The following is a 22,388-nucleotide window of genomic DNA, read 5'->3' on the forward strand; positions in this document are numbered from 1 at the left end:
ACGGTCCGCACAGTCAGCAGAGCGAGGTCTCTCGAAGGTCTGCATGTCGTGGCGCTTCCCAAAAAAGACCTAGGCGGGCCAAACCCGGAAGTCAAGGAGTTCCTTGATAGCTTCCCGCCAGAACACGACTAAGCACTGAGGCATGTTGCACGTGTCGTCAGCTTTCGGGAAATGTTCACGCGCATGGCGTCGGAATAGACATATGGCGCCGCCTTCATTCACGTTGTATATACTGCTTGTCTTGGAGTTTGGGATAGGGTGTCGTGGAGTGTTTTTTGGTAATAGATATCCCTCAATTTTACAATGCATCACATCACTTTTCGTCTCCATCTACATCTCCAACCCTATCTAATCTCTCGTTCTTCTTCGCACTCCCCTCCAACCCCGCCAAAATCGCCTTATCCTCCCCCGGTATCCGCATTTCAAACGTCTCCCTCACGACCGCATACTCATAATACCCACATCTGGCAATCGGTTCCGTCTTCCTCACATCGATCTTGCCGTCCGTCAAAACACGCTCATCGATGTGTACACCAACCACCTTCCCAATCACCACATCCGCCGACCCCATAGGCGGGTTTCCAGGAAGGCGTAGGGTGGTGTAGTACTCGCACTCAAACTTCACCGGACTCCTCTTAACCATCGGCACCATCATCTCCCTCCTGCCCTCCTTCCCTTCCTCCACAACCCCTACAGTACTTAACCGACTATCTTCCTTCTCCACCCCCGCCGTCTCAAACTCATCAACCCCATACTCTTCCTGCACTGCACTTCTATTCACCTCTTCTCTCAATTCATACGTCGCTAGACTCCAAACAAACTTGCCTGTAGCTTCGACGTTGCGGACTGTGTCTTTCTGGCTATTGGATGGTGTCTGGTTTGCGCTGAACATGACGTAGGGTGGGTCGAAGGTGAGGTTGTTGAATTGGGAGTAGGGGGCTAGGTTTGCGTGGCCGGTGGGGGAGAGGGTGGATATCCAGCCTATAGGGCGGGGGAGGACGCATGCCTAATGGGTGTTAGTTTGTGTATTTAGTTGACGATTAGGGACTTTTGGATGTCTCCAGTGAGGTTCATAGATATACATACTTTGAATGGATCATACGGTAGCCCGTGGTCTTCTTTTCCGGGTCGATAGAACATCGTGCCAGCAAGAGCTACGTCATGCAAAAGGCCACTTATCACTTTCTCTCAAACGCAGTCGAACTTGTGATGATTGTTGTACCACGACAACATCGCCAGATAGTCTTTATATCCTTCTTCAAAACCAAACCCGTAATGCGGGTCGATGCCCGTTTGCCGCCAACGGGTAGACTGCGGGGAACCATCGTCACCTCCAGATCGGCAAACCTAGGCGGCATGGACTAGGACCCTGAGGCTCTTCACCCCCACTACTTCCGACGCCAGGACTTTTTGTAGTATAGTTTCCTTTCAACAAAATTGCCACTTTGAGACATCTTTCGTAGTACATCGGCCATGGACTTGCATATGTTTTTCTGAGAACGCGCATAGCTCGACCATCACAACACCACAACCCAAAATGCCAACAGAAAGCATCATAATAACAGGCGCATCCTCGGGTCTCGGTCTCGCATTCATCCAGCACTACGCCTCCCTCCCAACACCGCCAAGCATAATAGCCATAGACAACCAGCCATTCTCTCCTCACATCGCGGAACAATATGGAGCCGTCGTTCATTCCAACCAAATCGACATTACCTCAGCCCAAAAGATCCAAGACCTCGCCTCTACCCTGACGTCTGGCCCAATAAGTCTCATCCTCCACTGCGCTGGTATCAGAGGGCTCGTACCAAGAATCGTCGCCGAACAGAAACAGGGCGACAAAGATGTTGCAGCCACCGAGACACTGGAGGCCATGGATCACGCAACTATGATGCGGACGTTTGAGATCAACACTTGGGGCACGCTTAACGTTGTTAAAACGTTCTTGTGGAATCTCCAACTCTCTGCTGATCAATCCGCATCGAAACCTAAAGTTGTCATCTTATCCTCCCGGATGGGCTCCATATCTGCGAACACGGCGGGTGGCGGGTACGCGTACCGCGCTAGTAAGGCGGCGTTGAACGCAGTAGTAAAGAGTCTTACCATCGATGTACCCGATGTGCAATTTTTGATGCTGCATCCTGGAAGAGTAGAAACGGGGTTAGTGGAGTGGAAAGAAGAAGGGGCGATTGGGGTGGAGGAGAGTGTGAAGGACTGCATGAGGGTTTTGGAACAGATGGATGAAGAAGGGTGGGAGAGTGGGAGGTTGGTAGATCGTTTCGGGGTGACCATTCCTTGGTAGGATGACGGTGGGAATCCGTCGAAGGAGGTGGAGGGGGATGGAGGGGAATGCGAGAGAAGAGGTGAGGAAAGATGATATATTTTCGCACGTATATATCCGCGCCTATCTGGCATTGTATTTTGAAATGAAATTGCTGAACCTCTGATCTCCCGCCTTCGCTCATCTATCCGTACATTCTCTCCCGCCTCAGATGTTCTTCCATAACGCCATAATATGCATGATTGAGATCGAACCACTCTTGTTCAACCAACGAGCTAAGAGATCAGCCGCGTGCTCGATTTGTGCTGATGGACACAACTCAAGCCACAACCGAAGCAGTGACGGTGGTGTAGTTAGTAACACCATCCATCGTTGTTCCTATAGGCTTCTTAGATGACGCCCGAGGAGTCTGTACGGTGGTGTAGTTGGTAATGCCTCCGATCCTTGTACCTGTAGGCTTGGCAGATGTAGGAGTCGCTGACGGATCATAACCGCTGTAGTATTTGCCGCCAGTGTGTGTGCCCACGGGCTTGGTGAATGTCGCCGATGATGCTTCCAATGCTGGAGCCGCCTCGGAAGCCGTCAACAAGAGACGTTTGTTGTGGAAGGTGATGAGAGTCGTGGAGGATGCTGAAGGGTCATAGGGAGTCATGTTATTACCGCCAGTTAAAGTGGCAGGCAGTGTCATAACCTTCGTTGACGTAATGACCGTTGTTACGGTAAATACCGTGGGCGCTGCGCCGTAGAGAACCTCGAAAGTTGTTGGAGCTGTGGCGGATACCGAAGAACTGTACGGGACGTAGCCAGATCCGTGAGTCAACGTCGCTGGCAAAGTTATGATCTTCGTAGTGGTGATGATGGTAGTCGTGACAGCTGGAAGGGGAGATTGCTCTGCAGTCATCGCTGAGAGGCGCTCATCTTTGGATGAAGTCATGGACGTTCGGAGCAGAGAAGGTAAGAGGCTGTTATCCTGGTAGCCAGCACCGGCATCGTTCTGATAAACTCTTACCGAGTTGATGAGATAGTACACTTCGTTGAACTTGTCGGGGTTGGTTGCAACGAAGTGAGCGCAAGATTCGTCGTGAGTCTCCGCTGCGCAGTGTGTGTAGCCAGACCATGCATTGCCTCCAGCCATGGAGCCGCAAAAGGTAATGTTGATGATCTGTTCCATGTTAGTAGGCACTCACATCCACGAAATTGAGTGCACTTACGATCTTCATCTTCTTGAACGTATTGCGAATATCGCAGCCATCCCCAACGAAGTTCATCACAGGCGTGCCCCATGTGTTGGGGTCAGGATTGGCGCTATCCCAACCCGATGGCTCGTGACCCCGAGGAAAGAACCATGCCTTGATGCCATCGTCCTCGACTTGGGATGCCCAGACACCGCCTCGGTTATCGTTGAAGGGTTGGCCGAAGGAGCCCTCGGGACCATTGACGCCGCAGTCGCGATGTTCCATGCATTCGAGGTCTGGGCGCGTCTCGCCTGATCCGCCATTGTCTCGCATCTTGCATGGGGTGTGACCGGTATGGAGGCTGAGCGAGTTCCGCGAGTTCATGGAGACACCCTCGATGATGTCGAACTCGGAGTACCAGTCCTCTTGATGACCTGTGTCGTGGAGAAGCCAGCTGCAGATGATTAGCATGTGTACATGTCTGACACGCCGCACAGACGATGATGAGCGCAAGAGAGAGTGCTGGAGTCGGTACTGACTCGAAAGTCCGAGAAGGTGAGGGATGGTGGGAAGTAAGACTCACAACGCAGGCCACATGCCACACCCACTAGGTAGGTGCTCAAAGTCGGCAATGAAGAGTCCGTTGTCGAACGTCTGCACTCCTTCCAGTCGGACGCTCTTGCGGCCATAGCCTTCACCGGGCTCTTGCGGAGGGAGTACTTGGGTTGTATCAACTCCGAGATGTACCTTACCGTCGTCGGTGCGTGCAAGTCCAAGTGAAGTTGCTTCTTCCTTGGAGACGTAGAGAGCCATGCCTTGGGTGAACTGGTCCCAGCCGTTGTAGAAACGGAAGGAGCCATCGTCGAAAAAGTTACTCGCGTTGTATTCCGCCTTGAGCTCGTAGCCTGTGGTGAGGCAGAGCACTGAGGCAGCGACGAGGAGGGTGCGTAAGATAGCCATGATTGATACTTGACTGTAAAGCTAGGGAAATGATAGGAAGTAGAGGTAGGGAGTGATGAGGAAGCTTGACGCAGAGAGGTTTGAATCATATAGTGGGTGCCCGTGCCCATACCGTCCCGCTTCGCTTGTAGTGAGAGAAGGAGGGAGGAAGGAGCGACCGGTAATACCAGAGCGGTGAGCAAAGTGAGAAAAACCGTGCTGAAGCAGATAGCCTTTGTCTATTACATCGCGGCATGAAGCAGAAATAATACGTGGTGCTTGAATGCTAAAGTAGCTCACACTATGCAGCTCGCAGTCTGTGATGGGTATAAGTATACAGTAGGTAAGGAAAGACGGCGTCGCACCGTGGAGTCAAAGCCAGCATGAGGATGTGGCTCGTGAAATGACTGACTGGCTTCTACAGAGGCGTGTATGACTGTTAGATGTTACGGCATGGACGCTCGAGCTGAGCAGCCAAGCACGCCACCAACTATCAGCCGTCTCTGAGTCAACACAGTGGTAGTAGCAAAGAAGCGCGTGCTCGATACATATGCGCACTCAACGGGGAGTGTGCCAGGTGACCTGGAGCCACTTGCGAAACGGCAGAGCATACCAGCATCATGCTTCATCACCCACCGTCTTCTCTACGTCGCCCTCGTGAACATCAGTCAAGGTGCCCTGGTCTTCCTCTCTTGACCTCGCACCTGAGATCTTGCTGGCAGTCTCCAGTCCTCTTTGAACATCCTGCACTAGCCCATCCAACGCGTCGAAGATGTCGCCTTGCTGTTCCCTCGCCTCGGTCAGCCTGTCCTGCCCAACTTCACCCTTGCCTTTGCCCTTGCTCTTCCTCGGTATGTCGATGCCTTGTATGCGCAGCATGTATCCTTGATCCGGCGAGTCCTCATCGAACGAGGGAGCTATCCGTACGTCCGTGTCGGTGATTTGCCACTCTGACGAAAGCGACTGCGCATCTTCGACTGTACGCCCGTCTGTGCCGACATCGATTATGAGGTAATGCTCCTTGACACCCGGTATGGGCGGGGGCAGCGGTGACTCGACTGGTGAGTCTTGCTCGTCTCCTTCTTCGCTCCCTTGGTTGCGTCGTCTCTCCCCTCCACCCGGCGCATCATGCGGGAGGTACCTTGTATCATCCAGCCCCAGGCCTCGCATCGATGCAGCAGTTATGATGGTCGGGTCGTCGTCGGCAAAGACATAGTGTGTATACGGGTGGTAGTGCTCGCCCGACGTCGTGTCTTCGATTAGGGTGAAGAAGGGTCGGAAATTCGGCGGTGGTAGCAGCGGTTGCTCGTCACTAGGCTCGGGGTAGGGTATGTCGTCCTCATCCTCGTCTTCTGGCGCATCGCCAGGCTGCTGTTGCTCGTGGAGCTCGTCGTCGGGAGGGTCTTCGGCGCGCTCTATTGACTTTGATCGTGGGGAAATCGATGCGCGACGATCTGAACGGTACTCTGCAGTGTTAGGGTAGCTAGACATGTTGTGGGAGTTGATGGAAGACTGGAGTTAACGGAGTTCGGGAGCTCTAGTAAGGTGCATGATCGATAAGGGCGTGGTCCATGCACACTACCTCATCAACCCCAAGGCAGCAAGTCAAGTACGGAATGCGGTGAAAGGCCCCTAGCTCAAAGGCTAAAGTATGTAATGCAGTCCTTAGGGTATCATCCAAATCCAAACGCCGAGAGTAACATCCGTGTGCAAACCAAGGTATTGAAGTGCCGCTTTCCCAGCTTCCATCATATGCCTGCAGATCGAGGTGACGACAAGCTTCACAACGAGTTTCCGTAATCGATCGCGTGATCCGAAAGCTACAGCGGGCTTGTATCGGGTTCTTGGGTCGGTGCCGGGGTTTCGGTGGCTGTCGGCGCGTCTTGACTCTTCGACTTGAAAGCTGGATGTACAAGTTAGCTGAAGATCTGGTAGGCCACTTGCGTACATACGTTGTCGGCACATGGGACACTTTTCTAAAGAGCTCTCTTGCTTCAACCAGGAGAAGATGCAGTGCTGAGACGTGTTAGTCTTTATCACCCAGGGTGACTTCATGGGTATGGAGGCGTACCATGTGAAAAGAGTGGTTGCACTCTCCCAGTACTATCTCACGTTAGTCTAGACCCAGCATCATCATGGCCAGACATACATAGCGGACACTCATCGCCAGGGAACTTGCACTTGGAGCAAGTGCTGTCGTAAGGGTTACGACAGATACCACAGACATCGTCGTCTGGCATATCCCAGCGCCACGCAGCGACGGCGTTCCACTCGCGTATAGTGACCTTCATCGTGTCTTTCGTCGCTTGGAAGGTAGAATTCGAGGTCGGCGCGTAGATTGGATGGAAAACAAGATCAACAGCACCAAAACATGCCGAGGCGGCAGTTTACGGCGGTGAGGGGCGGCGATTGCGCGTTAATTCCGCAGGGGTCTGAGCTCAAGCTGGAGCTCCACGCTGCAGAGCGACTATCACGCATCACAAACACACAATCACGCAATTTCTGTTATACAAACACGCCGTGCTATGGTGCATCTATCATGGCCATCTGATAGAGGCTACGCCACCGATTGCTGTCATAAGTCAATACAGGGGGCAAGGAGATCAGACCCTCTTCAGGTTTGTTGCAGTTCCCCGCACTAACGCTGAAGCTCGATGCGGACCCTCTACGCTGCACGAGGATTGTAGATTAGGGAAGCTTCACCTCGCCGTCTAGCTCCACAAATCTTGTTTCCTTCTTCCCTTCCTCGCCGACCAGAGACACCTTCTCAATTCACGGTAGCTATCATCAAATTTCAACATGTTCGTCTCACGCTTCAGCTGCTCTTTACGTCCGCTGTCTTCTATCACCTCCATCCGCTTCCACACAGCTGTAAGCAGCAGACGAACAATGTCTTCTCAACCGGCCCTCTCCTCTTATCTCGTCACGCCATCCGAGCTCAACTCGGCATTGAAGCACAATGCCAGCAAACTTTCTACAGAACCCCGCATTGTCCCACTTTGCGCTTCTTGGTTCTTGCCCAACGACGGTCGCAATGGCTACGACACCTTCCTTGCACAGCGCATCCCCCGCGCACGCTTCTTTGATCTCGATGCCGTCAAAGACATCCATTCGCCGTACCCGCACATGTTACCCACTCCCGAAGACTTCGCAATCGCAATGAGACATCTTGGTATACGACGGGAAGATAGCGTCGTTGTCTACGATACAAAGGAATTGGGCATCTTCTCTGCGCCGAGAGTGGGCTGGACGTTGCAGGTCTTTGGTCATCCGAAGGTGCATGTGCTGAACAACTTCCGCAAGTGGGTTGAGGAGGGCTTTCCAACGGAGAGTGGAGAGCCAAAGGACGTCGAGCCGACGGAGTATGCGGTGCCAAAGTTGGAAGAGGAGAAAGTCGTCGCTTTTGAAGAAGTGAAGGACATTGCGAAGGAATTGGGCAAGGAAGGCGCAGACGAAGTGCAGATACTGGATGCCCGTAGTCTTGGAAGATGGAAGGGCGTTGACCCAGAGCCCAGAGAAGGTATGTTCTGTCGCATGCGACACGTCCCAATTTGGCTAATCGATCTCATCAGGACTCTCATCTGGACACATTCCCTACTCCACCTCCGTACCAATCACAGATCTCCTGGACCCGAACGACAAGACCCTCCTTCCTGCCTCCGAACTCCAAGCCATCTTCAAGTCGAAGGGCGTAGATCCTTCCAAGCCAATCATAAATAGCTGCGGCACGGGTGTAACTGCAGCGATCATTGACGCTGCATTGTCGGAAGCTGACTACCCCACACAACAGAGACGGTTATACGATGGCAGTTGGACCGAGTGGGCTCAGCGCGTAAAGCCTGGTGAAGGTCTCATCCGGAAGACTGAGTAGGTTGGTCATGGCTATGAGACATCATTTCCTTCCAAAGTTGATACCCATTTCACTTTCGTGCATGTAATTTGTATTGACGAATATATGATGCTTTTCCGCCTCTATGACGATGATGAAGAATTAGAATGCATATCTAAAGTACAAATGTCGTATCCAACGATTACCAATAAAGGGGGGGTATATGCAAACACATATATGGTTCAGCCAAGAAGACTACCATATCCAAATAAGAAAATGCGCGACAGGCGGACGACTTGTACGAGAAGGGAAACGGTTTCGAATACACAACAAAAAACAAAGTAACGTGAAGGCAATGGCGCTGCCAAAGACTACAGCCACTCCTGCGATGCCTGCGATAATTGGGAGGAAGGAGGCAGTTGCGACGACGGAGGAATTTGCGACTGCGGAGGGGTCTGCAGTGCCGAAGGAGTTTGCAATGCCTGTAACCTCGTCGATGGCTGAGGGGTTTGTGGCGTTTGCGGTGTCTGCGACGCTTGCGATGGTTGAGGCAATTGCGATGACTGTAGCCCCACTAAAGAGTGCTCGGTCTGCGAAGACGGTGGCATTTGCGATGCCGAACCCAGCTGCTTCTTGGGGAAGTGCGTTTCGAAGAACTGCTTGACCAGCGGATCAGGCCCACCGAGATTCCTCTTAAGTGCTACAACCTTGAGGCCTTTGAGTGAGCGTGCTCTACTCACTGTCGAGCTGTCAGCATCAGTTGTCATTAATGGGATTGTGGTGTTGACTTACGAGCGACGTAGAACTGACTCGTCTCAAAAGCTTCCGCGAGATCGACAATGACACGATCCAGGGTCATGCCCTGAGACTTGTGCACAGTGATGGCATAGCCCGCCATGAGTGGGATCTGCGTTCTTGATAGCAAGTTGATTTTGCTGAAAGATCTGCCTTCGCTGGTGTCTCCAATTTCGGTGACAGGACACTCTGCGTAGATAGTCGTCGTTATACCATTGTCAAATTCAACAATCGGCCATGATGGTTTGCCATTCGCAAGGGCAAAACTTCTAATCTGCCACTGAGCATAATGAGCATGGTCACCTCTAAGACCATCCTCGCCGTTCTCTGCTACGCGTGGCAGCTTGCTGGCCTCGAAGGACTCAAAGCCAATGACGGTACCTTGTGCACCATTGACAAGACCAGCGCTAGGGGCTATATTAGATACTAATATCACGCGCATGTCTTCCTTGAGATGCACGATGGCTTCGAAGCGGTCCTTCTTCTGTCGAGCAATTAGTGGTATTCCGAAAGACAGTGGAGGCAACATACTAGACACTTCAAATTGTCATTGTCATCCACATGGGTATACTCCTCCAACGTTGGGTCCTCATCATCGTTCCAGGCGAAGTTATCCAAGCAGTTGTAAACGTGCAATTCTCCAGGGAGATCTTTGATTTTTTTCTTATTGGTGTCCTCGGCATCTTTCTTCTTCGCGTATATTTGGATGGCGCCTTCAGTCTCAGAAGGATGATTGAGTAAGATCTTCGCGTGGTGAGGGACGATTATTCCATCTGATCCACGTTAGCAGGCTGCTTCCTAGAGCAACAAAATGCAATGCAACGCAGCTTTCTGAAAGCGGGCGATAGTACCTCTGCGAATTTTCTGAAGGATAACTTTGAACCTTATGTCGTCTTGTCTGTGAATCTTCTCAAGATTGATATGTTTAAAGTTGCAGTTCTGTCTGCGTTAGTGTGTTTCCACAGTAGGTGTAGGGAGCACAAGAGCAGTATAACATACCTGCCATGCTCCGCTGCAGAAAGCCCACTTGTCCGCCCTTCGCCAGGAGACATAGTGGCATTGCTTGTTATCACAAACACGTCTATGTTTCAGTCGGTCCTTAGCATGCTCAGATTTAAGCGGAAACCCACATCCCAGACAGTGCGCGAAAGGGTCAACGGGTGCAAGTTGACAGAACTACGATTATCAGCGTGGATGTGACGGATTTCAATGTTGTGACTCACGTCTCCGGTAACCACGACCTGGACACCACCGAACGGTCGATCGGCCATTTCTTTTCCAGCCCTGCTGACCTTCATGACCTCACTCAATCGCTCGAATGCAAAGTTATCGACCATGCTTATTTCGTCCATGATAAGCACGTCGATATCGTCGAATTTCTTCCACTGTTTCTTTCCGTGAGCAGCAAGTTTCAAGTCGTCCAACTTCATTCCCATTTGTTTGGGATCGCAGACCTTCCATCCCGCAAAGTTGAAAAGTGTCTGGCCACCGATACTGTAGGCAGCGAGGTTGGTCGGCGCAATAATCTGTACTTTCTTTCCCTGTGCTCTAAGTAATGGGACGATAGCCTTGAGGATTGTGGATTTTCCACAACCTGCAGACCCAGTGAAGAACACGTTGTGGCCATCTACGATCGATTGCACCACCTCCCTTTGTTCTTCGGTCAATTCGATTTTGGATTGGGCCGCAGAAGTGTTCAGCATAGGGTTGGGTGGTGGGAGATTTGACGGTTTAAGGATCGATCGCAGAGGTTTCGATGTAGAAGAGTTCTTTGCATGCTGCGACTGCCTTTCACTTTGCGGTGGTACCGATGGTGATGTATTGTAATGCGCAGATCCATGAGAGCGCTCTGATGGTGATGGTGTCATATAGGGAAAGCCGGATCTAGAAGTATACAACTGATGAAAAGGCGACTCTGGAGACGAAGGCGTACGAGGAACCACACGCGCATGGGGTGTTGGCGGACGATCGCGAATTTTCGATGACCTTCCTCTTGGTAGCTGTTCTGGGCTACAAGTTGTCTCGACTGGGTCGTGTTGGGTTCCCGTCCACGAAGCGCTGTGGGGTTGGGGATGATTGTGGGTCACACGCTGCGGTCCAAGGCTCCTTGATGGGGATTGTTGTCTTGCTCGCGTTTTGGATGCGCTGAGCTTGTCCTCCTCGAGTTTCCTCTTTCGCGATATCTGCGCCGATGCGTCGTTCGTTCCGTATGAAGTCATGGGCGCTATGTTCTCCTTGTTTGATACTGGCGGTAGCGATGTGTTTGTAGGTGAGTACGTCGAGTAATCGAAAGGCGTGGCAAGGTGGGGTGCGCGATGCAATACGGGGCTTCGTGGGTACGGCGATGTGGGTTGCTGGGGGTACTGCGCTATGGGGCTTTGTGCATGCAGAGGTGGAAGCTGCATGTATTGTGGTATAGCATGGTGCGCATGCTGCGGTGGGAGTTGTGTGTGCTGTAATATAGAAAACTGTGTGTGCCGTGGTGGGGGATACTCCGAATGTGGTGATGTAAACTGTGGTAGATGATACCCCGGATGCTGCGGTATGGGTTGTTGCATGTACCACTGTGGAGAAAACGCAGGAGCGGCAGCAGGAGAGAAACTATCCCTTTGCCAATGGAAAACACCATGGCCGTCTAGACCACTCCTCATAGCTTGAAACGGTCAGCTCATCCTTCTAACTGGAGAGAGGAGGCACCTACCGGCGGCCATGCGATCATAATCGGAAGGCTCATGACGTGGGCCATCACGCCATGCCATGATTCAAATGGCCGTCTCAACGAAGCATAAAGAATGGAAGAGAATAAGAATAATGCTGTATGGCTGAATGAAAATGACCAATGAGGGTAGGTTGGTACGATGCGTGGGGTTGCGCGATGATGAAAAGTCGCGCTTCGTAGGGGCCCGACGCGCCAAATCGCGAGGCTGGCTGTCGCGCTAGCTCATTTCAGCATAGCTCCCGCACGAGATCATGTGGGGTACCAGTTGACGTAAGTACCTGGGTACATGTGCGATACTGAAAGGGACTTAATGCTAGCGATATGATAGTAGTGTAAATAGTGTTATTGGTACTATTGCTGGCTCGAGTTGATGATCCTTCAACGTTGCTTTGCAAGGAACGCGTCTCTACAACTAGCATTCCTACTCCTCCCCAGCACTCAAAGCCGCCTCCGACACTCCCCGACTACTACTCTGCCCCGTCCTCGCCCTCTTACTAACCTTCCCAGCCTTCGCCCTCCCATTCCCCAACCAGCCCTGCTTCGCTGTAATAGGCCGCAAGAACCCATCAATATGCACACCACCAACCGTCCGCTCTTCATTGTCCGAGTCATTAGTTCTAGGGTCGTAGCCGTGAACTCGCATGCAATGCTCGACGACGCGGTAGGCCAACGGGGCGTCTTCCTCGTGCCTCCAGCAATCCGTATGCGGACAGCGTAGTGTGCCGATTTGGAAGAAGGGTCGTTTGGGTGGCGGAGGCTGTGAGATCGAGAGCATGGTCGGTGGGGGTATGGTGGATGGTGTGTATGATACTGGTTCGGGGGCGGCTTTTGTTGCGAGGGCTTCGTGGAAAGGCATGAAGGATATACCTTCGCCGAATAGATTTGCGCAACGCTGGGCTGTCCGCGCGACAGCTCCTTCGTTCCAGCCTTTTACAGCTGCTAGACCGAGCACTTCGCTCCAGTCCAAGAGCCCTTCTCTTAGTTTCCCTTCTTCTCCTGAACTATCGCTATCGCCCATGCTGCTTGAGGACCTGCGGCGCTTCCGTTCGCGAGGGATCTTGTTGGACTTTTCCCAGTCAGATCCTCCGCTTGAAATGTCATCGTCATTGGCGGGCTCTCTTTCATCTGTTACCTTTCTGGCGGCTTTTGTCTTTTGTCGTACTGTGCGATCAACCTCTCTAGACGTTGCGCGCGAAGGTGGTCGAGTGCTAGATCTGCGGCTTGTCGCACTCTTCGATCGGGCTCTGGATGTAGACCTTGATCTCGGATTGCTCGACTCGGCACCTGAAGTGTATTCGCTCATGGAAGAATCGCCTGGCTCTCCACGACCAAAGTGATTGACGCGCGTTCGGCGAATGGCTAGCGCAAGCTCGTCTAGCTTCCCCATCATGTTCTGTATTGTAGGCTGGAGAAGTCGCTGTGCCCTAGCGTCGTCTGCTAACAAAGTCGGCTCCACGAGTCTCTCTGTGCGAGGTTTTCTGCCACGTTTCTTCCCAGTCGTCTGATCGCGTTCGGTATCATTGCCGTCCTCGACTTCGTCCGTCGTGGCTTGTACCCTGGGCTTGTTGTTCGGTTTCGCAGTATCGGCGCTTTGTGATCGAGATCTGCTTCGCGAAGCTGATATGTGGTCTCCAGCGTCGGAGTCAGACGAGGGCGATTCGCGTGAGTTCCACTTCTCTTTAGCCAGCCGCAAGAAAACAGCTAGGAGTTCCTCTCGCAGGTCGTCTCCTGCATCCTCCGTGCTTGCGCGTCCCATAGTCCATTCGTCCACATGGTCGCTCGGAGGCTCTTCGTCTGGAGGGATTGGCCATGCCGTCCACTCTTTGGAAGGCACAACCGCCGTCTGCGTAAATCCTGCCGCATCCACGTATTCAAGGTCCTCTCCAGTCTTGAGCCAGTTGTCCCTACTCTGCCAGTTCTTGAACTTCGCCGTGTCTGCTGGTGGTCGTCGTAACCGCCGCTTGAGCGCATGCGCGTTATACAAGTGTACTGTAAGATCTGTCTCTTGCAGCTGATCGAGGGAGTCGGCTATCTGGCGATCCGCTTCTGTGTAGCTCTGCCATGTTTGGGGCGGTCCGTCAAAGCGATTCGGGCGCGCCGGTACCTCGTCGTCGTCGTCGTCTTCTTCAGACTCGTCGCGTGCCGACTCGCTATCGGTATCTAGGTCATCGTTTACGTCTAAAGAAATCGGGATAGCGGGAGTCTGTGCTTCTTGCACGTTGCGCGGGTCCGGGATCTCCTCGACTGACGGCGACGAGCGCGCCGATGAAGACGATGAGGTTGTGGATTCGTAGGAGGAGGGCGGTGGCGGAGCGCTACCACCAAATAACGACATCTTCGTTGCAGTAAATGTCGAAGCGGGCTTGCGGTTGTCTTGGCGTCAACATCTGCGTTATGGGATCCAGCAGTTGTGGGAGTGTAGAGGCGCGCTCAAATTTTGGTGGGGTTCCAAGGTTCTCGAAAAAGACGCGCCGTCACGTTGCCGCTACCATCATCCCTGGTTCACAATCTGCGACCCATCTGGGCAGCATCATACCACCAATCCCGCATCTAAAGCCATCTTGCTAGTTCCCCATTGGTTTCTGATGTTTTCATCTACACGTTGAAATTGCTTCAGGCGGTCGCTGCAATGACATCTTAGTGCCGGCATTTGTTAGGTCTTACACCCTCGAACATGGAAAGCAGGATCTAGGCACACCCGGATGACTACAGAGAGCGACCGTGAAGCGATCGTCATCTTACACGGCGTCTCGGTAGCTTGGCTCCATCTTCGCGCTGTGATGCACCGGCGCATTACACTTGTGATCTGTTCACGCACGTGCCATCGCTGGCAACTGCCCAGGTGGGCGTCAGCGAGGCTACCTTATTAACCCTCTTTTTTGCCGTAGCCTCCAACGACCCATCAACACCACGAATCCACTTTCACAGCCACCTTTGGCTTGGCCACGCGTTAGGTACGCCCCAAAATGAGGTTTGGGCATCCTGCTTTCAGGAGACCATCAGTCGGCATACATCAAGCTTTGCGCTTACGTATCAGAACAAGCTATGTCCAGCAGCAAATCATCATTGGTGGGAGCTAACCACGAAATTCATCAATGCTCTATATCGGATCTCTGCGGAGGCTTCATGAATCACGGGACAAGAGCCTTCGCAGAACGTCAATCGCGTACAAAACATCGAGAACGAACTCTCTTACAAACATAGTGAAAGCAAAAGAGGTGCCGACTGCCGCATGGCTGCACGAAGACTGAAGTGTACCTCTCTGTTCCCCCACCAATCGTCGATGCTCCAAGGATTTCAAGAGGAACCCAGGTAGTGCCGAGAGCCTCAACGGCCCATGAACACGTCCTAAGCGCGGACGAACGCCCCGAACGCGGCGCTTTGAGCGTGGTCAGCGTCAGCCTTAACATCAATACAGCATCTCCACCAGCAGTGAGCTAGCGGCGAAATTTATCATGGTGTCGACTCCGATCCGGGGAAGTGGTCCTGAGCCAACACCACATGGTGATCAACGGCGTGGCAGGATGCCCAAGCTGGCGCATCGATACTAAGGAATATCACTACAAACCATGAACCTCATACAGGCTTCCGGGTAACGCCATATAGCCGATGAACGCCTCGTTATTCTCCAACGTTGAATTCACGAGATTATGGGACAAGCCGACGACTAGTAGGCTATACGAGATTCTAGTACTCCTTTGTTGTGCTTCGAATTGCAGTAGCTCTACAGCGCCCATCAGCACTACAGCACACACCCTGGACTGTTCCCCTTGCAGACGGACTCTTGACGCCCCATCCAAAGCTAGTAGCGATGCTTGTCGTCGATTCTTCCGAATGCGCGGTCCTACTTTGATTACACCTCGATCCACACAGTAGGACCGAACTGGAAGAGCCACCGCACATAGGTCGACCATGCTTGTGGCAATATAAATACAATAGGTCTGGTATGCCAGACGATCACCAACCTCAGTCGCTCTTTCAGCTTTCATATTCTCTTGCAAGACTAATTCAATCATGCGTTCCTTCATTTCAATCACCGCCGCGGCGGTGGTCGCCCTTCCTTTCGCTATGGCAGCGCCCAGGTCGTCCAAGATGGAGGCCAGGTACTACAACCCGGAGCAGGTTATTGACACTGATGTTGTCATCATAGGAGGTGGAGGTATGGGTGCTTACTCTGCCATCCAGCTCAAGGACATGGGCAAGAGGGTCGTGGTTGTCGAGAGCTCGCACCGCCTTGGAGGTCACACCGAAACCTACATGGACCTCGAGACTGGATTCCCCATCGACATGGGAGTCAAGCTGTACCATGACGAACCTCTGGTGCACCAGTGGTTCGCACGCTTCAACCTCACTCTGGGCCCAGCAAGCCCGTTCCCTACCGGCCCAACCCAGCAGGTTGACTTCAGGACTGGTCAGGTGATGCAGGGCCTCCCTCCAGCCAACCAAACAGCTTTGGCTGTCGCTCTCGCGAAGTACGGCGCCGTTATCGCACAGTGGCCTGAACTTGAGGGTGGCTTCTACCTCCCCGACCCCGTTCCCGAGGACCTCTACATGCCGTTCGGCCAGTTCGTTCAGAAGTACGACATCGCCGATGCAGTGCAAACCATCTTCGGTCTCACCTCCGCCTTTGGTGACATCCTCGAGCTACCTGCCATCCAGCAGATCCGCACCATGTCTCTCGGTCTCCTGAAGACCATGCAGAGCTTCAAGACCAGCTCGGTGATGAACAACAGCATGCTCTTCGAGGCACTCACTGCCGAGCTGCTTGCCTCCAACTCTGTACTCCTGTCCTCCAGGGTCCGAAAGACCGCGCGCGTGAGCAAGGTCGACGGCGGAGTCAAGGTCCTCGTCGATACTCCCAAGGGCCAGCGTCTTATCCAAGCCAAGAAGATCCTCATGGCCATCCCCCCTACGCCCGAGAACCTCACTCCGTTCGACCCCAGCGGTGATGAGATGAAGATCTTCAGCCAGTTCACATCTGTCGGCTACTACACCGCCATCATCAGGCACGCCGCCCCTACCAACGTCACCCTCAACAACCTCGCACTTGACAAGCCATACGCGCTGCCACCCATGCCCGCCATCTACAACGTCTTCCCCACCGTCAACCCTACACTCAACCAGGTCTTCTACGGCACCAAGGTCGGCCAGCACCTCAGCGACGAGGAGGCCCAGGCTGCCATCCTTGCGGACCTCAAGCGCTTCCACGCTATGAACAACATGACCGGCCCCGAGCCCGAGATTGTCGCTTTCAGCAACCACAGCCCCTACAACATGATGGTCGGTGGCGAGGCTACCAAGAACGGCTTCTACAAGGACTTGTATGCTCTGCAGAGCAAGCGCAACACTTTCTGGACTGGTGCTGCGTGGAGGGCGCATGACAGCTCCAGCAGCTGGGCTTACACTAGCAGGAGTGTTCTGCCTGCGCTTGTGGCTAGCTTGTAGGTTTGCAAGCGGTGGTGGTGGATCATTTGGGTTAATTGATAATGGAGCGGTTGCTCCCTTGGACGGTCAATGGCGATGTTTTTCTTATACGCCGCTTTACGATACCTTCGATACTTGTATTAGTAGATGACAATAATCAAACGCCATTGTCCGCACTGATCGACCATTTTGCTAGTCTTGATGATAGCCTTGTTAAATCTATGAAGACTAAGCATAGTTTCGTGCCTCCACATCGACCTAGGGAAAACCTGGACACTGTAGACCTCGGGAGCCTACAATGACGTTGGCTTACCTACTTTACACGTTTTTGTCTTGATGTAGTCTGCAGACCTGTTCATTTTTGCTCTTGTACGAGGCGCCTTAGTGTTATTCTTGAGCGTTGGCTAGCTTACTTCTTAACCTTGGTTCGCAGCAAACATGCAAATTTATAAAATTTCTATTACACACTGCCGCTTATATCTAAATGGATGAGAGAATGCAAGAGTTTGCACATACGCTCAACTCTAACACCTCTAGACACTTCCTTAACACATCTCACCGTCTTGAAACTCCTGCACTCTACGATGAGATCTATTCGACCTGCTAAACGTGTTCGATTTGAAGGCGCACATACTCTCTCGACGCCCGTCCGCTTCCTCATATTCTCGGATACGCATGGGGCTGAATTACCGGGAAGCCTCCCGCCATGCGATGTACTCCTTCACTGTGGCGATCTGACAGAAGATGGCACCCCGGAAAGCATCTCTGCGGCCCTCCGGACGTTGGGCAAAGTCGAAGCCAAGCTGAAGCTCGTCATCGCTGGTAACCACGACATCTCTCTCGACAAACCATACTGGCTCTCTCAGGGTGGAACTGAAGCCGATGCAGAACGAGCCGATGCAATGGTGAGCTCAGATGCAGGCTCCGAAGCAAGTAGAAACGGCATCACCTTCCTGAAAGAAGGCACACATGCCTTCAAGCTAGCATGTGGCGCGACATTCAAAGTATATGCCTCACCATACACGCCCCTCTACGGCGCATCAGCATTCCAGTACCCATCAAACGAAGACCGTTTCAATCCCTCGGGCACTCCACCGTGGGCGAAGAACGTCGGTACCGAGACCTCGAGCATCCCCAACAACGTCGACATCGTCATGACCCACGGGCCCCCCAAATACATCCTAGACACGACCTCTGACGACCAATGCGCAGGCTGCGAACACCTGCGCCGCGCCATCGCAAGGGCACAGCCACGACTGCATTGCTTCGGCCACATCCACACCCCTCGTCGCTGGTTCTACCAAGCCCACGTGCTGGACTTCAGAAGGCAAGCGGAACTAGATGCCAATTCCGACACTATATCGATAACCAAAGTCTGGATAGGCGAGAACTCAGCACGCAGAAAGGGGTTCAAAAGCCTGCCACCAGGCCCCGCTCAAAAGTTCCGAGACAACAAACAGCAGACGCTGTGCGTGAACGCGGCGATGGAAGGCACTGAGCCCGGCGTTCTCGAACACCCACCCTGGCTCGTCGAGTTAGATTTGCCCGTACAGAGAGACATGGGAATGGGAGATGCCGTCGCTGAGGAAAGACATCTCACGTAAGCGCACCTGGGGCACGCGAAAAAGGGAGTCGCGTGTTGGGTTCGGTGATGAGGGAGCGGCGGTGCAGCTCGGCGTCCGCGGGCCCCGGTAAGGTGGGCAGCTGCCGTAATCTGCATCTCGCGGTCGGTGGTAGGGAACTCCGAGTAGTTAGCCTTGCGACAACATCGCGCAGGGAGTTTCACAGCTTATCGGCGTAGCGCAATGGGTTGAAGTTTTAGGTAGGACGCCGTGGACGCCGTACAAGAATATGAAGCGTACATATGTAGAGGTCCCGCTGCTTGTGCCTGGGGCTCTAGTACACATTCCCCCAGCGAACTCGCAACAATACTGCATCAATAGCTATAGCTACTAGCAACACATATTACTATGACAGTCTCATCATCCCTCACGCTCTACCGCCCAGGGCCGTCCACCTCCCTAACAACCCGCTCGTTTTCCAGCTCCCTCATCTCCTCCCACCTCTTCACCCAACAAACCGGCACAGCAATCCTAACCGAACTCGCCTACCGCATCCTCATCGACATAATAAACCGCTTCATACACTCCTTCCAGCGCCTCGCCTCCCATGGCCTCGACTCCGCATCCTCCTTCATAGAGCGCAAATTGCAGGAACGTCGTGATCGGCTGGATGCTGCTCCATCCGGTACTGGGAACGAGGGTCTGGAGATCGTTAAAGAGGTGGGCAAGCTGGCGGAAGAGAGGGGCTTTGTTACTTGTCCGTTGACGGGGACGGATGTGGGCAGAGAGGAGGGGATGAGGGGGCCACCGAGGTGGGTGAGGGGTGTTTTGGATGGGATTGATGAGGGGAGGATGAAGGAGAGGGATTTTTGGATTCATACGCATACGGGTTGAAGGAGGGATATCGATGCGCTTGATTCTTCCTAGGAGTATAGCGATACCTGACGATGCTCCGATGGCTCAGCAACATGCCGCTTCAGCTCGGGAAGCGACAGCTTGCGCAGCAAGCTCCACAAGTACAGCAACATTGAAAACCCTCAACCGCAACGTATGCCGCAAACTCCAGAAGTGCGGCAACTTCAACGGTTGCAGACGCTACGTATTCAGCAAACACAGCCAGCGCCTCAGCTGAGTCGCCGAAATGAATCGCACCGCTGCCTACGAGCAAGCTCTGCTCCACACGATACACCGTTTGACCCGCCTCTACCTGGGTATCTGCCCTTAAATATGCTCTTGTATGGATGCACCTCCGCCTCTCTGTAGCGACCGCACTCTCCGTGCCCGCGCTTCGCATTATCCCGATACCCGGCGATGAAGGCGCAACTTTATCTCTCAGGCCACGGGACAGCATACCGACACATGAGAGTGTCGAATCACGAAGCCTCCTATAGCTCTACGGCGGCCCTCTGAAGTGACCCGGCTCTGTCTAGCAGCTTCTAGTTGACCGCCGGTGCCAGTCAGGCGCTCAGGTTCTGGTACAAGGACAGCGTAGTCCACAAGGTTTTATATGCTCGCTGTCAACACATTTACTGTCTATGGCGCTCATCTCCTCCCACGATGTTTTACCGCTATCAATATCACATGTCTCAATTCGTATCCGTGTTCCTACTTTATCCTCATTGCCTGCTTGTCTTCCCAGATGTGATACATGGTCTCTCCCTGCCGCGCAGGCCCAATTGTGTCTGGTCGGTGTCTCGTCTCGTATGCTCGTCCTCCGTCTGCCGAACCAATTCCGCATCACTACAGCTGCTTGTGTCCTATGTGAGGTGAAACTAGGCGCCGCGTTTGTATGTTGCACGATTCCGCTTCGATGACATGCTCTTGGTCAGCGCGAGTGAGTAGCAGCTATGCAGCGCTGGATTGGGATTTAAATCATCGAAAGATACTGATGCTTGCGCCTCTAGTTACTGGTTACGGCACTCAACTTTGTCGCTGCTCATCCTCGGCTCGGATCGTGGATGCGTACTGATCTCGTCCGCCGCAGGTGAGTACCGGCGTCACGGAAGCACTCAGTCACATGCCTGGGCCATGAGTATAGCGGCATTGATCTTGCACATTTGAAGAGTGTATTTCTCGTCGTCTCGGGCTTGTGCCGTTAGTCTGGCCTTGCTGTCGTCATTAAAAACCCACCCTTCGAGGTCAGCAAGCTCAACTCCTTCTAAGCAGTTCCAACAACTTCGCTGAGCTTGCCCTAAGGCGCTCATGTCTCACATAACACAGCGAGAGGCATCTAAGAAGCATTCCCCGAGCGGATGCCACAGCTTTGGCTCTCGAAAGCTCGCCACGTACTTCTACGATAATAGGCTAGCCTTGATACTTCTTGCGCACTGAGCACGCTGTCTTCAAGATTTGCTACAAGAACAGCGCATAATCACTTTCCAATCTCGAGTTTCGATGTTCTCGCGTATCTTCACGTTCGCTCAGTCAGTCGATACCTGTGTACTATCGCACTGCCCGTGAAGCACACCCTCACTGGCTTCATACATGTCAGCAAACCCATCACATCTCTCAGTCTCTGCTTGACCTGCTGGTATTCCGCGTTCTCGTTGCCTGATGAGGCCGCACGGGCCACTCCACCTCGCGTATTTTGACTTGGTGGTTTCTCACTCTCACCTGGCAACGCCCGCGCGGCCCTCCACCGCCGACGAAGCCCTTCTATACCCGCCTTCACCTGGTGTTTCCGACCTTCCTGTCGCCGGCAAAACACCGGCCGGAGCAACAGCGCCGGCTCCTAGCGCCTGCCCGTGCGCAGGCTCTTGGCAGCCACATATAAAGCCCATTTCCCCCCTCCGACCTACACTCTTTTACCACAAACCCCGCAATCTTTTACCCCAACTCGAAGAATTCCAACTACTTGTCACTCATTTCTTCAACATACTTCCTTCCTTCACTCACTTCGACCATGGCTCAACACTTCATCACTACTTTGGATCACTTCCACTTTGTCACATGACATCATACCTTCACTCATATATGTCGACTACTTCCAACCTTACTGAGCTTCACTCTTCTTCAATCAACATCACTGCTCAACAACCTTCACACCTTACTTGGTCATCGACACTTCATCCAAGCTTGGTCCAACATCACATCCATCGATGATCAACCTTCCTTCACCATGAGCCATGGTCACTCTTCCAACATCCTCCTTCGCCATTGAACATGGTAAGTATCTTCCTGGCTTCTTCTTTATTCAGTCTTCTAACCTTTTTCAGCTTGCTGTCGCCTTCTACCACACTCACTTCGCTTCGGATTGCTCCAACCTTCGCTCAACATCGTCGCCAACCTCCTCAAAGCCCTACACTCTAGGCCACGATCGAGCCCTTCAGCATCCACCTCAAGCCCTTTTCAGGCCAGCATCGCATGTTCACAACACCCCGGGTCGCACGAAAGTCAAGTTGTTTGGATGGATTGGATACTTTGGTGGAGGAAACATACTGGTGGGAAGTGCAGGATACAATGGTCAAAGACAGTAAGAGACGGACTTTACAGATCTCGCTGGGATCTCGCTTTGGGCCTACAAGGCTTGCTTCGGCAAGGCCCCATGGCTGGTGGACATGATCTGGAGGAGACTTCATTCTCACATCAAGGTGCTGGAGGACAGACAGTCTATGGTACTTCGGTACTAAGCTGGGCCTACCTTGGAGATTTGAAGTTCTTCGCC

General features: G+C 53.0%; 9 protein-coding genes across 9 annotated transcripts; 4 read left to right on the forward strand and 5 right to left on the reverse strand.

Moving 5' to 3' along the window:
- Positions 1-313: 313 nt before the first annotated feature.
- J4E79_000808 (uncharacterized protein) lies at positions 314-1,140 on the reverse strand (the record flags this gene model as incomplete). Its single annotated transcript, XM_049349723.1, has 2 exons — positions 314-1,006; positions 1,087-1,140. The coding sequence occupies 2 exons, from the start codon at positions 1,138-1,140 to the stop codon at positions 314-316; spliced, it is 747 nt and encodes a 248-aa protein (XP_049216510.1).
- Positions 1,141-1,537: 397 nt separating this feature from the next.
- On the forward strand, positions 1,538-2,081 carry J4E79_000809 (uncharacterized protein; the record flags this gene model as incomplete). The annotated part of the gene is made up of 2 exons (XM_049349724.1): positions 1,538-2,049; positions 2,072-2,081. 2 exons carry the CDS (start codon positions 1,538-1,540, stop codon positions 2,079-2,081), a joined length of 522 nt encoding a protein of 173 aa, XP_049216511.1.
- A 519-nt stretch (positions 2,082-2,600) lies between these two features.
- Positions 2,601-4,416, reverse strand: J4E79_000810 (uncharacterized protein; the record flags this gene model as incomplete). Its single annotated transcript, XM_049349725.1, is given in 4 exon segments — positions 2,601-3,275; positions 3,291-3,443; positions 3,493-3,910; positions 4,040-4,416. The coding sequence occupies 4 exon segments, from the start codon at positions 4,414-4,416 to the stop codon at positions 2,601-2,603; spliced, it is 1,623 nt and encodes a 540-aa protein (XP_049216512.1).
- A 597-nt stretch (positions 4,417-5,013) lies between these two features.
- Positions 5,014-5,886, reverse strand: J4E79_000811 (uncharacterized protein; the record flags this gene model as incomplete). The annotated part of the gene is made up of 1 exon (XM_049349726.1): positions 5,014-5,886. One exon carries the CDS (start codon positions 5,884-5,886, stop codon positions 5,014-5,016), a length of 873 nt encoding a protein of 290 aa, XP_049216513.1.
- A 329-nt stretch (positions 5,887-6,215) lies between these two features.
- Positions 6,216-6,686, reverse strand: J4E79_000812 (uncharacterized protein; the record flags this gene model as incomplete). The annotated part of the gene is made up of 4 exons (XM_049349727.1): positions 6,216-6,298; positions 6,348-6,411; positions 6,467-6,498; positions 6,545-6,686. The coding sequence occupies 4 exons, from the start codon at positions 6,684-6,686 to the stop codon at positions 6,216-6,218; spliced, it is 321 nt and encodes a 106-aa protein (XP_049216514.1).
- Positions 6,687-7,284: 598 nt separating this feature from the next.
- On the forward strand, positions 7,285-8,266 carry J4E79_000813 (uncharacterized protein; the record flags this gene model as incomplete). The annotated part of the gene is made up of 2 exons (XM_049349728.1): positions 7,285-7,915; positions 7,968-8,266. 2 exons carry the CDS (start codon positions 7,285-7,287, stop codon positions 8,264-8,266), a joined length of 930 nt encoding a protein of 309 aa, XP_049216515.1.
- A 3,893-nt stretch (positions 8,267-12,159) lies between these two features.
- J4E79_000814 (uncharacterized protein) lies at positions 12,160-14,073 on the reverse strand (the record flags this gene model as incomplete). Its single annotated transcript, XM_049349729.1, has 1 exon — positions 12,160-14,073. One exon carries the CDS (start codon positions 14,071-14,073, stop codon positions 12,160-12,162), a length of 1,914 nt encoding a protein of 637 aa, XP_049216516.1.
- A 1,733-nt stretch (positions 14,074-15,806) lies between these two features.
- J4E79_000815 (uncharacterized protein) lies at positions 15,807-17,183 on the forward strand (the record flags this gene model as incomplete). The annotated part of the gene is made up of 1 exon (XM_049349730.1): positions 15,807-17,183. One exon carries the CDS (start codon positions 15,807-15,809, stop codon positions 17,181-17,183), a length of 1,377 nt encoding a protein of 458 aa, XP_049216517.1.
- Positions 17,184-17,746: 563 nt separating this feature from the next.
- On the forward strand, positions 17,747-18,766 carry J4E79_000816 (uncharacterized protein; the record flags this gene model as incomplete). Its single annotated transcript, XM_049349731.1, has 1 exon — positions 17,747-18,766. The coding sequence occupies one exon, from the start codon at positions 17,747-17,749 to the stop codon at positions 18,764-18,766; it is 1,020 nt and encodes a 339-aa protein (XP_049216518.1).
- Between the last annotated feature and the right edge of the window lie 3,622 nt (positions 18,767-22,388).

Source organism: Alternaria viburni (genome assembly GCF_023758015.1).
Source record: "Alternaria viburni strain BMP 2772 chromosome Unknown scaffold_1, whole genome shotgun sequence".
Taxonomy (NCBI): Eukaryota; Fungi; Ascomycota; class Dothideomycetes; order Pleosporales; family Pleosporaceae; genus Alternaria; species Alternaria viburni.